This window comes from Eufriesea mexicana, unplaced genomic scaffold (assembly GCF_001483705.2).
Source record: "Eufriesea mexicana isolate 0111107269 unplaced genomic scaffold, ASM148370v2 scaffold8839, whole genome shotgun sequence".
Classification (NCBI taxonomy): Eukaryota; Metazoa; Arthropoda; class Insecta; order Hymenoptera; family Apidae; genus Eufriesea; species Eufriesea mexicana.
The window spans coordinates 245732-260690 of record NW_016916568.1 but is presented as its reverse complement, the minus strand read 5'-3'; the positions used below and the strand labels follow the sequence as shown (position 1 = coordinate 260690).

General features: G+C 33.8%; 3 protein-coding genes across 3 annotated transcripts in view; 2 read left to right on the top strand and 1 right to left on the bottom strand.

Annotated features, from left to right (window-relative positions):
- Liprin-gamma (liprin protein kazrin) overlaps positions 1–3283 on the top strand; it is a 113958-nt gene extending 110675 nt beyond the window's left edge. The window contains exons 17-19 of the mRNA XM_017907749.1: positions 723–743; positions 2474–2689; positions 2789–3283. Coding sequence (XP_017763238.1) covers positions 723–743; positions 2474–2689; positions 2789–3016 — 465 coding nt within the window. The 3' untranslated portion in view covers positions 3017–3283. The remainder of the gene's footprint in view (positions 1–722; positions 744–2473; positions 2690–2788) is intronic.
- Positions 3284–6842: 3559 nt separating this feature from the next.
- On the bottom strand, positions 6843–9018 carry LOC108552972 (uncharacterized). Its single transcript, XM_017907687.1, has 3 exons — positions 8951–9018; positions 8114–8849; positions 6843–8023 (listed from the first exon to the last, which is right to left on the bottom strand). The coding sequence occupies exons 1-3, from the start codon at positions 8975–8977 to the stop codon at positions 6843–6845; spliced, it is 1944 nt and encodes a 647-aa protein (XP_017763176.1). The 5' UTR covers positions 8978–9018.
- A 2329-nt stretch (positions 9019–11347) lies between these two features.
- Positions 11348–14959, top strand: yrt (erythrocyte membrane protein band 4.1-like yurt). The gene is made up of 7 exons (XM_017907703.1): positions 11348–11767; positions 11942–12089; positions 12228–12404; positions 12493–13197; positions 13276–13709; positions 14162–14587; positions 14828–14959. The coding sequence occupies exons 1-7, from the start codon at positions 11603–11605 to the stop codon at positions 14957–14959; spliced, it is 2187 nt and encodes a 728-aa protein (XP_017763192.1). The 5' UTR covers positions 11348–11602.

Genomic DNA, 14959 nt, shown 5'->3' with positions numbered 1-14959 from the left:
AGATGAGCTTAACTAGTGAAATTTAACGAACTACTCGATCGAATATTTTACCATCGTGATTCATCGATCAATGAACGTGAATATGACGAAACGATCCCTTCGCTCGGGTTGCTTGGATTTTTACCTCGGTCGGTAATGCAGTGTCATTTAGCCTCGGCGGAAAATAGATGATACGAATAGCATTTTAAAATATTCGGAGACTTTTCAAAGGATCTATCGGACGATGTAGTTTATCGTGAGACGAGTTGGAAAAATTGTTTTGACATTTTGTCTTTTTTTTCCTTTCGATTTGCATAATCGCCATAATTTTCTTTCGATGAAAGGCTCGATGAATCGCGATATAAAATATCGTGATTCCTAATAATCCTCGATTATCGATTACTAAATTTCCTTTGAAAGGCTGATTGTATCGCCGCCACACTGTGTAAACACTGTATATATAAAAAAAGCAACGATCGATTATCACGTTCTCCTTTTTCATGTATGTTAACCAGAGTGTCCTGTTTCTAAGGGTACATTATTGTAGTGAGTAATCGCATAAAAGAGAGAGAAAAAGAAAGAAAAGAAACAGGATACGAAAGGCAGAGTATGCGAATGCTCGATTTTTAGCAATCTAACACTGATTATAACAATGACGAGCCATTGTGTAAATATAAATTGATGATTTCAATGTGGAATTCACGATGTGGGTTCTTAATCCGCCTTGTTTCGTCCTTTACTAGTTGTCGTGGAAGAGCTCACAGGTATGCGACCATAATCTACTTGCGTATATCATGATCGATATGTTCATTATTTTCTTACCTTCCTTTCTCAACTGTTCAGTAGTCGTAACTGTCGATTTTCCGTTGGGCTCCTTTAATAGCTTAGATAGAAAAATACGATCGACTCAAAATTGGCTAATCAGGATTTAAAAATAATTACGATACGATTTATCGATTGTAATTAATCGTTTATTAAGCAACGAGTTGTAAGTTTAAATAAAAAGAGACAAACCATAGTCTGGATAAAATTGAAAGAAAAGATTTGTAATACCATCCTCGTTAGCCAATCTTCGAATGACCCTCGTGCATTAATTTCTGCTCTGATCGTAAGGTATCTTAATTTCTCCACTGCTTTACACGTCGTTTTCCTTTCTTCTTTTCAAAATTTTACCCACCTCTTTAGTTCTCTCTGTCATCCATTTCTCCGTGGATCGATCGGTAACGAATGACTGATCGTCGACCTGAATCGATAGTACGATGATTTGTTAGCCTTCCAACCTTGCAAGATCGTGTCTCTTATGTTACCCAGTTTAAGCAATTCCAGAGAATTAGATCGACGGAAGTCGGAATTTTCTCTTCACTTTGTCGCTGCACGTGCATTCCTAGCTTCTGGTCGCGCCCAATCACCCTTCCTCTACAACCCTCCAGCGAAACTGTTTCGAAACTCGCGTAACAAGAACTCGAATCTCGTTTCCAAAGGAAGAGAAACGTTCTCAAAGAAGATACGCTTTCGAAACATTTCGGTACTGCAGACTCAACCAATTCGGCCACAAACAAGCATCTATCCGAACATCTCGAAACGCAATTTCACAGACCCAGCATCTTGGACACCCTGATAGCTCGTTTGCTCGTAGCATTGTCCCCTCGAGGAAGTCGAGATCCACAGATCCTTCAAGATACACTAGGCCTCCGAATAACGTGGCTAAAAACTTGCTGTAGTGTCCAGTCGATGGGATGTTAGGATAGATCGATTGTTTAATACAAGAGAATAACGATGTCCACTTAGAGGCAAATTTTTCTACGGCTAATATGTCGTATAAAAATATCATTGCGTTATTTCATATGAGGACACGGGGTAAAAGTTGAAGATAAAATACAGAAATATAATTGGATAAACATATTTATCATAGTTGTCATAATTAGTCTAACATGATCTTCCTATTCGAATTCGAAGTTTCACAAAAGCGCTTGCCTTTCCTCGATATCTTATCAGCAGTATGCGTAACTTTTTGAGCTTCGGGATACTATAGAAAACCAATTAACGATAGACTCTTGCATAACTAACGCATTCCTTATCACGAAAGATACGCTTAAAATCTACCTTACTTTCTACCATTAACACGTTAAACGTCACACTGGTTTTACGTGCCATTCCATTCACGTCACAGTTAGACGCCATACGGACCAGCGAGGCCTGATCGGAAAGTCTAGGGACCCTAGGGACCGGCGTGGCGTTTAACGCGTTAATACCCTCCCCTATTGAATTGAAATTCGATCGCAATAACCGCGCAAGTGGAAGAAATCTTCAATGCCACTTATCAAACAGAACCTACAGCAAATTTTTCCACGGTATACCCCATTTTCCTCTCTCCCCAATATTCACCGACTCACACCGAGGTCTGCCATAATTCCCGCGTTAGAAAAATCGGGACCTCCCTCGAACATATCAAATTTCCAACTAACTCGACGAAACTTTCCGCCTTTCTCGACAGGGATCGTTAAGCAGAGCCTTCGGTCTACGACCCAGGAGCGAGAAGGCCTCGCCATCGTCGTCGTCGGACACCGGAAGCCTGGCTAGCCAGTACATGAGTAGCGCACGCAGCAACTCACCGCCACCTCCGCAACTGCCACCGAGACCCATCACCGGGAACAAGAGACATCGCAGAGTGAAGAGCATAGGTGACATCGACTACATAACAAGCGCAGCAGTAAGCACCCCCGTTTGACAGGAGGGTAGGCCCCAACATCCGGGGCCATATCGGAGCCTGAGCGAGCGAGGATACTCTTCATCGTACTCTTCTTCGCAGTACGGCTCGTATTCCGGCTACAGCAACGTTCTGCCCGGCGATCAGTACCAGTACCAACAGACTGGTAATTATTACCAGCTGAAGGGCGGTTATTACTCGCCGCAGAGCACTGGTCCACCGTTTCCAGGGGTTCAGAGGTACGGCAGCCTGGCCGAGGAGGCCTGGTCGTGCACCACAAAAGACGATTCTGGCAATCAGAAGGCGAACCCCAGGACTTACCTTGCTTAGCTGGCCTCGAGAATGTCCATGGTGACGTCACGATGACGAATCGCGACTTATCATTGTCTCGTTCGAACGGCTACGTTATTAATTTTGAGAGAGAGCTGTGATTTAAGGACGAGAGCTGGGACTGCTGCGCGGTTAGACGAATAAAGTTAACCCTTTCACCGATGGTGAAATCAGTGTTGATTGAGACGATGGTCGGGAATTGGTCGGAAACCGCAGGTTCTTGACCATTCTCGAAGTGCAATTAGCGGAGTTAATTCATTAAGGAGCAAGCGCAAGAATAAGGCGATTTTTAAATTTCGAATTAAATTGTTTATTTCTTTTAATAGTTGTAGTTATTTTAACTACGTATCTCTAACTTAAACGGAAAAGAAAAATTGTTAGCATCGTAATTAGAAAATTACAAAATGCTACGCAAGTTTGGGCCATAGTGGATTAACTTCGTGATCTTGTTAAGAAATTTGGTATCGGATAAGTTTGTTAACGGTGACAAAATGTTAATTAAGTCGATCTTGTTCTTCGTTAGATTTATTTGAATGACGATGGAAGATAGGAAGATCATTGATCTAGTAAAATCCTGTCGAATCAAACAACGTTTGTACGAGACTTAATTCTCAAACGATCGAATGTGCGGATGAAAATCCTGAAAAATTTATCGTTCGCTATGAAAATGAAACTTAACATCGGCACAGGTGGAAGGGTTAAAAAAATTCAGTCACATCGAGATGATCCTGTAACGATCGGCAATCTTGGACGAGAGAACCTGCTGTGCCTATGTGGACATGCGAGTAGAAAGCACCTATATGGAAAGTTCGAACGTGTGATATAATATGAAAGAAGCTTGATATATCGTGCGAGAAAGACTTTATGGAGGAATCCTGGACTTGGTCTGGTCGTATGAATATTAAAACTCTCGACGAATTTGAAACGTAATCGCAACGAACTGTTCCATCTCATTTCGTTCTGTAAATTAATCCAATCGCTCCTATCGAATACATCCAGGACCAGTTTTTATAGTGCTTCAAGGACATGGTGGATGTAGTAATGATAAGTCGTAAAGTAATTTGCATCAGTAGTATCAGCAGCGAGACGGAAATAAGGAGGGAGTTCTTGTCTAGAACAATTTAGAAACTGCTTGTAAATTCATTTTCGACGAATTAAACCTGAGAGTAATCAATCGATGTAACTGAATTTTGCCTAGCTTACGAGAACATCGACTAACGTTAATCGACATTTCTATTCGCTCTATCGAGAATGCTGGATCATCGATGATACGTGGTATAAAACGCATTAAATTCTATCACTCGTTGATCAAACATAGTTATAATTGGTAAACAGTTACACCTTGCTGAGCATACTACTGAGTACCGAGCAAATAGCCTAAGTTATCGAAAAAGAACTATTACAAACAGTATTTAAACACGAGCGTTTAGCGTTATCCAGACGGAAACTCGTTCGGACCGTTAATCGATGTATCGGTGACTGTTTCCAATAAATCGTTATGATCGATGGCAGTCGCTGCCAGGCGAATGATTTACGAGTTATCCGAAAATTTCGACGATTCGATGCGATGGGTTACGACCAATTAGGAAAAGGAATGGATACATCCCAGCTACTCGTCGTTGGCTAAAAATGTTCATTTCTTAATCAACAGCCGCATTCGTGCACACGACATCTGGTGATCGTTTTGCGTGAATTTAACGATTTACTTAGCATTTTATTCTGGAATCAATTATAAGACTGTTGTTCGAATTTGGAAGCGTACGATCTTCTGGAACAGAGAAAGCGAAACTTGTCCTTTAAAATCGTGCAAAGTGATGCTTGTCAGTTCTTTAACGCGTTCACTGCTAAACGCACACGACGCCTCGATGCCATTATTCGAGCAAATGTCGACGTAGCTGATACGATCTTTTATTTTCGTTCCAACGAAAAGACTTCGGTTAGATAAACAGCTTTAACAGCTGGTAAACGATTGAACAAATATTATTTCTGGATATTAAAAGGCATTTCTATATGATAGAAAGAAAAGCTAACTGCTGTAGAGAAGTAGTCGTGCTTTACAATTAATAGCAGCGAGTGCGTTAATGGCTGCTATCTGTATCGTGATTGATGATTTGATTGATAATCGATATCATTAATATTATTTGTTATCGATTATACTAATAATTTCAAAACGCGAGCAGTGTATGTTATCTTCTGCTTGTATCTACTAAAAGAATGGAGAAACGACAGCATGCAGAGGCTTCCATTGAATTCTACGCGAATGTTCGAACACGTTTAATAAAACCACACACACATACATACACACATACACACAGATACGTGCGCGTATATACTTACATGTATGTACACACATTCCAATTGCTGTTTCTCGAGGAAAATCACAAAGCAGAATAAGTAAATACTTATTTTATTTATCGACGAAAGAGTTTAGGATAGTTAGGTGAACAAAAAGTCGACGACCAAGTTACAGTCAGTTTTAAAGTTTAAAAGGAGGACAAAAAGAAAGAAATCAACTAACGACATATGTTCTGAAATTTTTGGAAATCGTGTAACTTTACTCGGTCTCCACTGAACCTATTTCTTCTACAGTTTCATTATCGTTTTCTACGTTAGTGATACTTGTATATATACATAACGAAACGAAAATCGAGTAGCGGTGCTTGATATAAACTGAAAAAAACAGAAAGAAATATTTTCTTCGTTCTTTCTTTTTTCTTTTCTTTTTTTTTTTCTTCTCTTTGCCCTTTTTCTTCCAACGCACACAAGGAAGCGATGTTTGCGAATGGTTAACGATAAATAAGCGAATCAAATATATCATTTGCAGAAATGTGTAATACCAGAGTTCGAGTGATGATCATCGTTTAAAAAATACGTGTTATGATGTAATTAATTGTATAACTGTTAAAAAGAAAACGCGTGCATGTGCCGATTATAGTCAACGATGTATTTATACAGCCGTAAACACGATGTTAATTATTATAATACGTTATAATAATTAATATTAAAATAACGTTGGATATTCTGGATCACGTTCAAGGCCGCCAGAATCGAATCGAATAGCACGTCAAGATTTATTCTTCATTATGCTTTGCGTAACGGAACGATATATTTTGTAGATAAAAATTTCAATAATTAATATTTATTCGTAGGATTTCTCATTGTATTTATACTCGGTGGTAAGTTATATGGTTAAGTTGGACAGTTCTGGATCCATAAATTCGTTTAACCCGTAGACCAGTATTAGCATCGTTTATTGATCGATAAACGACGAATCAATACTATTCGGGTGTGATCTATTCACTTATCTATCGTATACCTAAGTAATTTATTCGAGTAAATTAGTTTAGGTTTTTAATTTATTCGATGCGCGTCCATACGATATTCATGGTCGATCGACATTTTAATCGACGACAATTGTAACATTTGCTTTATGAATGTCTCTTAAATGATAATGCGACCAATGAACAGATGAAACAATTGTAAATGTGCTCAGTATCGTCTGTATATATTTGTGTGAGTTGTATCTAAATATTTGGGAGAAACGAAATAAACGAATGCCTTCACTTCTGTGCAAGAAGGAGGATCTTCTCCTTAGTTTTTATTTATTTATTTTCAGATTGTTACAGTGAATTCTTAGAAACGTACAAACATTCAAGATATAATAATTAAAAAGTAGAAAATATAATAAATTTATGCTAACAATTGTAAAATATTTGATTAATGTTTCATATTAAACAGTACAATATAGGATTTTTCAGCACATTTAGAAATAACAGCATTATACTATTACATCTCCGTTTGTTATTTAACATGTGTGATTAGTAACTTAGTACTTGTTATTCAACATATATACATAAAAAGCAGAGAATAGTTCATCAGCAATCATATCAATGCATTCATATAAATATCCAAGAATTTTTGTTAATACGTCAAGTATTTTATGTTTACTAGTAGAGGCAATATTTACATTATATATCTTTAAATTTGCTTTACAATATATCCATGAGAAATAAATAGCATCGCATAGAAACATGCCAGGTTCATTGCAATGTTCTGCTATAAGTGTTGAAATTTTAAAACATTTAATTAATATATCTACTGGATTATTCATGTATTTCATTTCTTGCAATATATCATTAAAATAACTAATGTCAGGTAGTTGTTCATTTGAATATTCCTTATCCACAAAAAATTCCTTTAACAATCGTTGAAGTAAAACTTTTAACTTAATCAGATGATCATTCCTTTCTTTCAATGTTACTGATTCTCTTGAGTCTGTTAAATTAAATATAATTCTACCAACTGTCAATAAATGTCCTGCAAACTGAAGAGGATCTAGAAATATTTTATTATTTATAACAATATTATTATTCTTGTATATTACTGGAAATTCTATCTTATTCTTCATTTTACACAAGAGATTTAAAAAGTGTTCTTTGTTGACAATTTTCTTTGTATCATATATAATACCTTGAGAGTCAGTCTGCTCATTTGAACTACTATTTGCATTCATTTTATTAAATTCTTTCTTCAGTCGATTTCTACGCAAAGTTGTCTTGAAGTTTTCAAAAATAGTACCTTTAGATGATCCTATAAGCTCACCAGCTAATTTTGTACTTATTACAACATTGCTAAAGAATAAAACATTTGAAGCAAACATAACTATATCTAAGAAATCAACTTTGCTTTCCATTTGATATTTATATATAAAATCATAGCTTTTATAAACTATACCAATACCACCTACTGTTAAATTACCTAATAACATAGAATTATAAGCTATTTTAGCTGCAGCACCTATGGTGCTACCTCTTGTAATAGCTTTAGACATAACCACAGTTCCACCAGATGCTCCTAATGTAAGAACTGAACCAGCTATATCTAACCAGGCAGGAAATGCAGTTTTATTTATAGGATTAACAGATTGATTATGTTTAACACGATCTACTAATTTTTGTGAATTCCTAGCAACAGTCCATATTCCACTTATGCCATTATAAATGAGACCTAACAATTAATATTTTAATCAAATAATAGTGACAAAGCTCACAGAAAAATTAGATTATTTTAATTCATTTAGAAATAAATAATTGATACCTGCAGTAAGTACAACTGGACCAACAGGTGTGAAAATACTAGCAGCACCAATACCCAAAGAACAAATAGCCAGAGTATTTGTAGCAATATCAACATTTTTAAGAACTTTATTTTTAACAGTACACGCAGGTGAATCTAATATTTCAATCCATACAGTTGAATTATATTCTGTAACCTTATCATTTGGATTACATTGGTATAAGCCACCTTTTGGTAAAATCATAGTACACTGTGGTAATGTATTATTTGTTACATAATCTTTCCAAGTTTTATATGTTCTGCCCTCATTGTCAATATACCATATACCACGCATTTTTGTTTTTATTTTAAATATCGGTACCAAAGTTATGTTGTTGTTCTCTTTATTCAATTCGTTATTCATTTCGTTGGCTTCCTTCAAAGATATTTGAACAAATATTACATTAAATATAATTCCAACATAAATAGTATCACATGCAGTATCTCTTCCAAACTTTATTATCTTTTGATATATATCATCTATAACTTTGCACATTTTGTTATCGAATATTACTCTATTAAGTACACTATCTTGATCAGCATAATTTCCAAAAGTATATAATGATTCTACATTTTCATTAACTTTGGGAAGACCAAAAAGGGCATATCCAATTTTATGTCTTATAATATCATAATTTGCAGAATCATATTCAAACCAATCGGGAAGAATTTCATAATACAATTGTTGATATTCTTTAGCAAGGTTTATAATTTTTGTCTGAAATGAGTGAAATACACGTGTATAAATTAAATGTATTACACTGAAAAAAATTAATTTAAATATAATAAATTTAATTGAATTTAAACAGGTAAATTTACCTTTACATCATCAACAAAATTAGTCATATTGGTTCTTAGAAATGTAAGTATAAAAATAAATAAATAAAGCTATTACTTTAGCTATTTAGCTTTTCTATTTATATGGTAATCAAAATGATATTTCACATCAAACAAAAATCTGAAATAATTACAGAAATAAATAATAATTAATCAACTACAGTTAACTTCACACATATATATATTAACGTAATACACAATCCAGATATGAATCCAAAACTATTTCTCCTTTTTCTGGCATAAAAATTCTTTGTTATATTTACCGAAAACAAATGAAGGCATATATGATACCAACAAGTTTCATTTTTTAGACTTCCCCGTCGACCGTTTCAAACACTACACGAGTGTAGTGTACGGTTCGTATATAGAGTGTAATATGTTTCATGAAATTAACATTACGTGCAATTCTATAATCACAAACTACTTTATTTGATAAATTTTCATGCATTAAAATTAATTCAGTTAATATTTAACAAGTTATTTATATATTGACTTATGTATTTATAAATAATAAATAATAAATAAACAATATACCCCTACTGCAATCCGTTGATACTGCGTTAATTTCTTCAATAAGATAGACAAGAATAAAAGCTCAAATCGATTTGTTATTAATAATTATTTAAAAGCGTATGTGATTTGATATCAACAGATGTCATGATTATTCGTTAAAATACTTAGTTATGACAAAAACTAGAAATACATGCCCAAGGTTATGATATTTATAACGCGTGCATGAATATTTACTTAGCAACCACAATAGGGAACCAATTAAAATTAACCAGTAAGATTCAAGCGACTACAATCTTCGTTCAGCGCCATCTATGATTTTGGATCTACCGCTCAAGAAAGTAATAGGAACATAGAATAAGCAAGGAGGTCGTCTAACCTCGCCACGAGACAGACAAGGACAGAGAGTGGTAAGAAAAGAATAAAAGGGCTCCGGTAGTGAAAAATTAATAAATTACTCCATTTATGTAATTAATTTATGAACTTTTATAATTTCATTGCAAAGCTGAAACTTTAAGCAACATTCTTATATAACTTTCGTGAAGAATTTTACGCTAATTAGTTAGTTATTAATTTTTGTTTTATGGCGTCTATGATTTCGTATCGACGACCATTACGATCTGCCGTGAAAATATTTAATAATCAACGAAACTAGAATCAAAATGTGAATAAAAGTAATATGTGAAGACGCCCCAGAATATCGTTTATATAATGCGTGCATGAAAGTCATAAATTGATTACGCAAAAGATAGTAATTAATGAAAAATCAATGGCGTCTTCGATAATAATTCGAACACTGCGTAGAATAATCATTAATAATTAATTAATTAGGGACAAATTTATATCGAAAAATATATTGGAAAGTTCTTGAAGGATCTGCCTTTACGATGCAATTATAAAAGTTCATAAATTAATCACAAATATTGAGTAATTAGTGAATTTTCCACTGCCGATTTGATTTATTATGTTCTCATTACGGAATTCGAGCTTCGAGTCTAACACCATAGATGGCTGTGATGTCAGTTTACTAACTCTGGTTATATGCTTCTAATATATTTTAATAAATGGAACCTTTCTATCTTTTTCTAACTGCATGCTGTCCTTGTCTGTCACGTGACCAGCTCTTCTACGACCTCCTTGCCTATTCTATATTCCTATTACTTTCTTGGTTTTTGAGCCCAAATCATAGATGGCGTTGATCGCAGTTAAGCAATCGAAAACCACGTGACGCTTTGAGCGGGAGAAACAAAGCAATAAAACGACATAAATAAGTATAATGGATTTTTCTGCCTTCTCTTTATTCTCCTAACAGCCCGACGAACATGAAGTCGTACATGAAGACGAGAGATTTTGTTCTTGGTAATGTATATGTAGAATATAAAGATGGTTTTACTATACTAGTCTGTTTTTTATTTTGTTATAATTATATTAATCAAAGATTATGTTCGTTCGGTTAGTACTTTTTGAAGTTATAATTTAAGTCGTTTCTAAATTTTTATTATATATTACTATAAATCGTAGTATAATATTTTATAATTTATAAAATCCATAATTCTAAATTTAATTTATTTTTTATATGTTTTCTTCTTGTTTTGCCCAAGGAAAAGACAAACAATTAATTTTTTTACATAATTAATTCTTAATCATTTTTATTTTTCAAATATTCTATATCATGAGACGAAGATCATAAGTTAAATAAACTATTTTATCAGAGCTACTGTTTAGACAATGCTAATTTTGACAATAAAATTTAACGCTTGTCATGAGTATTCTCGAAACCGAACGTAGCGCCATCTGATTAGCGATGGAAAAAATATTCATAGCTTTACTATAACCGAGAGGTGTATACCTTCTTCGGATAGGTTTGGCTCTCACGATTTATTATGGCTAATCAACAAACATAAATGTAACTTAAAATTACCCTTTTAATCTCATTTTTAACATGTATATTTAACAATAGCTTTTTTTCTCGTCCTTTCAACGTGTTACGCGTGTTTTACGTGATAAGTGGGCGTATTAACCGACGCAACGTCTCTTGAAGAAGCATATATCCGTGTACAACAAGGAATGTAGCGCTTTGGGTCAATATATCGTTGTTGCACGCCAGCAAATTTGCTCCAACGTATGTCAAATAAAATGTTAAGATTTTTGTCACGACGCAGGGCTCGTAGTGTCAGTGGACAGACTACTTCGTCCCAAATAAAAAACCAACGATTGCTGAGCAATAAGAATGTTGTTCAATGCAGAGTCGTTTTACTCGATGGCACGGATTTACCTATAGAGCTGTCAGTAAGTAGAAAAGTTTATTATGAAATGACAATAGACTGTATATCTAATGAATAGTTTATTCAAAAATATCTTGATACAATGTATTAACACAAAGAATGTAATTTTTTTGTTTTTTTTTATATGAATGTATTTTTATCACTAATTTAAAAATTTTTGTAAATATTTTTGTTACAGAAAAAAGCATTGGCTAGTGACCTATATGAACAAGTGTTTTATAGTTTAGATTTAATAGAGAAAGATTATTTTGGATTACAGTATACAGATAGTAATAATGTTCAGCATTGGCTGGATCCCACTAAACCAATAAAGAAACAAGTAAAAAGTATGTTTATTTTTATATGTAAAGAAAAATATTATGTATAGTTCCTTTTTATTTATTAGAATTAATGCAGTGTGCTTTTTAAACTCAATTGTAACTTATTTTCAATACTTTATTATTAACAAGTAATATTTTATGTAGTTGGACCACCATATACTTTAAGACTCAAAGTAAAGTTTTATTCGTCAGAACCTAATACTTTACGTGAAGAATTAACAAGATATCAATTTTTCTTACAATTAAAACAAGATGTTTTGGATGGAAAACTTCATTGTCCACATCAAGTTGCTGTGCAATTGGCTGCTTTAGCTCTTCAGTGTAAATATCTAAAAAAAATGAACGGTTAAACAATATAAAATCAATAGATTTTAATATTATTTTAATATAAATTGTTTTATATTTTTAGCTGAACTTGGTGATTATGATCCTGCTATGCATAGTGCAGCCACAGTGTCAGAATTTAGATTTGTACCAAGTCAAACAGAGCAAATGGAACTTGAAATACTTGAAGAATATGCCAAGTGCTGTGGCCTTAGTCCAGCACAGGCTGAGTCAGCCTATCTCAGCAAAGCTAAATGGTTAGATATGTATGGTGTGGATATGCATACTGTTCTTGGTAAAGATGCATGCGAGTATTCTTTGGGATTAACACCAACTGGAATCTTAGTTTTCGAAGGCACACAAAAAATAGGATTATTCTTTTGGCCTAAAATTGGTCGACTAGATTTTAAAAAAAAGAAACTAACATTAGTTGTAGTGGAAGAAGATGATGAAGGTAGAGGAGAACAAGAACATACATTTGTATTTAGACTTGTTAACGAAAAGGCTTGTAAACATTTATGGAAGTGTGCTGTAGAACATCATGCTTTCTTCCGATTACGCGCACCTGTTAAAGGTGCTAGTGGACGACAAAACTTTTTTCGTATGGGTTCGCGTTTTCGTTATAGTGGTAAAACGGAATTTCAAACAACTCAGCTGAATCGAGCACGTAGAACAGTGCAATTTGAAAGGCGGCCAAGTCAAAGATACGCACGTAGGCAAAGTCATGTTTTAAGAGAACGTCAGCGTCAACAAGTAGAGCAACCGCAACCACCAGCTCCAGTAGTTAACAGTAAGCACAACAAAATATTATCGTATTATAATAGAAATTTTTTAATATCAAAACATTTTTTTTTCTGGTTTCTATTAGATGAAGACGAATCTTTGCAACGTCAGCCGAGTCAATGTAGTACAAAATCATCAGATTCCAGTGTGCATGCTACGTCTTCACCTTTGGTGGATTCGTTATTAAAATCACTGGCCAAAGATCAACAGCCTTTAGAACCTAGGAATCAAGCAACAGTCGCTAACACAGAAAAAGAATCAGAGCCAGTAAAAACAAGTTTAATTATCGAGAATATGGCTAATCAAATGCCATTAGTGCCAAATAATCAAGTTGGTGGTACTTCTTCTCTACCCCCGCGTACGCCTATTCCTCCAGAGTCATTAAAATGTAATATACTAAAAGCAAAATCTCTAGAACAAGGAAAAAATTCAAACTTGGTTTCAATCACTTCTATGGATGCACCTACTGTTATTACTAAGAACAATCAGCACTCTGACGCAGCAACAATTGTATCAGTGGTAAGAAAACTAAAATTCTTCTATCATTAATATTATTTGTTATGCAAAACATCAAAGTACATTTTCAAATAATCTGTTATAATAAAAGTCGTTCTTTTACTTTTTGGATTGCTATTGATTAACTTCCTTGTATTTTCTTAATAAATGCATTGCAAAGAATAGTATTTGATATTTAAATTAGAATTCTGTAGTAATTAAGTGCAAGCATTTCAAATGATATATATATTTGTTTCGAGTTTAGATATTCATTTGAAATGCTTGCATTTAATTATTACAGAATATATATTGTTTCATTTTATAAATATAAATATTTGTGAATTCTTTATGTTACATTTTTAGATATATCTTTTGTTGTTAAATACTTAAATATTTTTTCAATATTTGTTCTTTTGTTTTGTGCTTCTAGGCTTTAGATGTGATTTGTTTGCTTTTTTGCATTATTTCTTATTTAGGGTGGAGACAAATTGACACTTTCTGTAAGTGGAGCTACGATGATGAACCCATCGGCAGACGATAACGTGACCGTAACACATTTTTCTCTAGACAGCTGGGGGCAAATTGAACAAAAAACTACACAATTGAACCCTAAAATTTCGAATCAATCTCAGAATCCGTTTAATCCATTCACTAGTGAGAATAGTAACGAAGTTACTACTCATATCTCTGAAAATACCGAAATGGACACAAAAACGGAAGAGGAAAAGAAAGCAAATACAAACCCGTTTATAGATTCAAATCCGTTTTTGGGTTTACTTAATCCTTTTAAAGAAATACAACCAATGGTTGAAAAGAAAGCTGATGCGGAAATAGAGAAAAATGGGGCAAGAGTTGTGAAAACTGAAGAGATACAAACGACTACTACAACACTTACTCACAAGGTGTGGCTCATTCTTAAATGCTTGTCAGTTAGCTATTGTAATATAGTGTTTCATTTTGTATTTGTCAAAAAATGCTTTAGCTTATGCAAATTGTATGTGAAAATGTGTTTTGTTTTTTATAACAATATAATATTACAATAATTTTTGTATTTTGAATTAAAACATACCAAAATTCTATATCATAGTTATGATGTATCCTCTAGGAATTTATATTACACAAATAATATTTTTTTGTCTTAGGATGATAATTCTGCAGTCTCTGATATCAGTCCTTGGTTAGTGGCTGATCCATTACAAACAACAATGATAGATCAAACTCCAATTAAACATACTGTAATTACGAGGAAGACAGTAATTACCACACAACTTTGA

Excerpts from the sequence above, each read along its gene's own strand:
- LOC108552972 (XM_017907687.1), bottom strand. The coding sequence starts at position 8,977 with ATGACTAATTTTGTTGATGATGTAAAG. Across the intron at positions 8,850-8,950 it reads ATTTTGTTGATGATGTAAAG|ACAAAAATTATAAACCTTGC; the intron begins GTAAATTTACCT and ends CACTCATTTCAG. Across the intron at positions 8,024-8,113 it reads TCCAGTTGTACTTACTGCAG|GTCTCATTTATAATGGCATA; the intron begins GTATCAATTATT and ends ATTAATTGTTAG.
- yrt (XM_017907703.1), top strand. The coding sequence starts at position 11,603 with ATGTCAAATAAAATGTTAAGATTTTTGTCACGACGCAGGGCTCGTAGT. Across the intron at positions 11,768-11,941 it reads ATTTACCTATAGAGCTGTCA|AAAAAAGCATTGGCTAGTGA; the intron begins GTAAGTAGAAAA and ends TTTTTGTTACAG. Across the intron at positions 14,588-14,827 it reads CTACAACACTTACTCACAAG|GATGATAATTCTGCAGTCTC; the intron begins GTGTGGCTCATT and ends TTTTTGTCTTAG.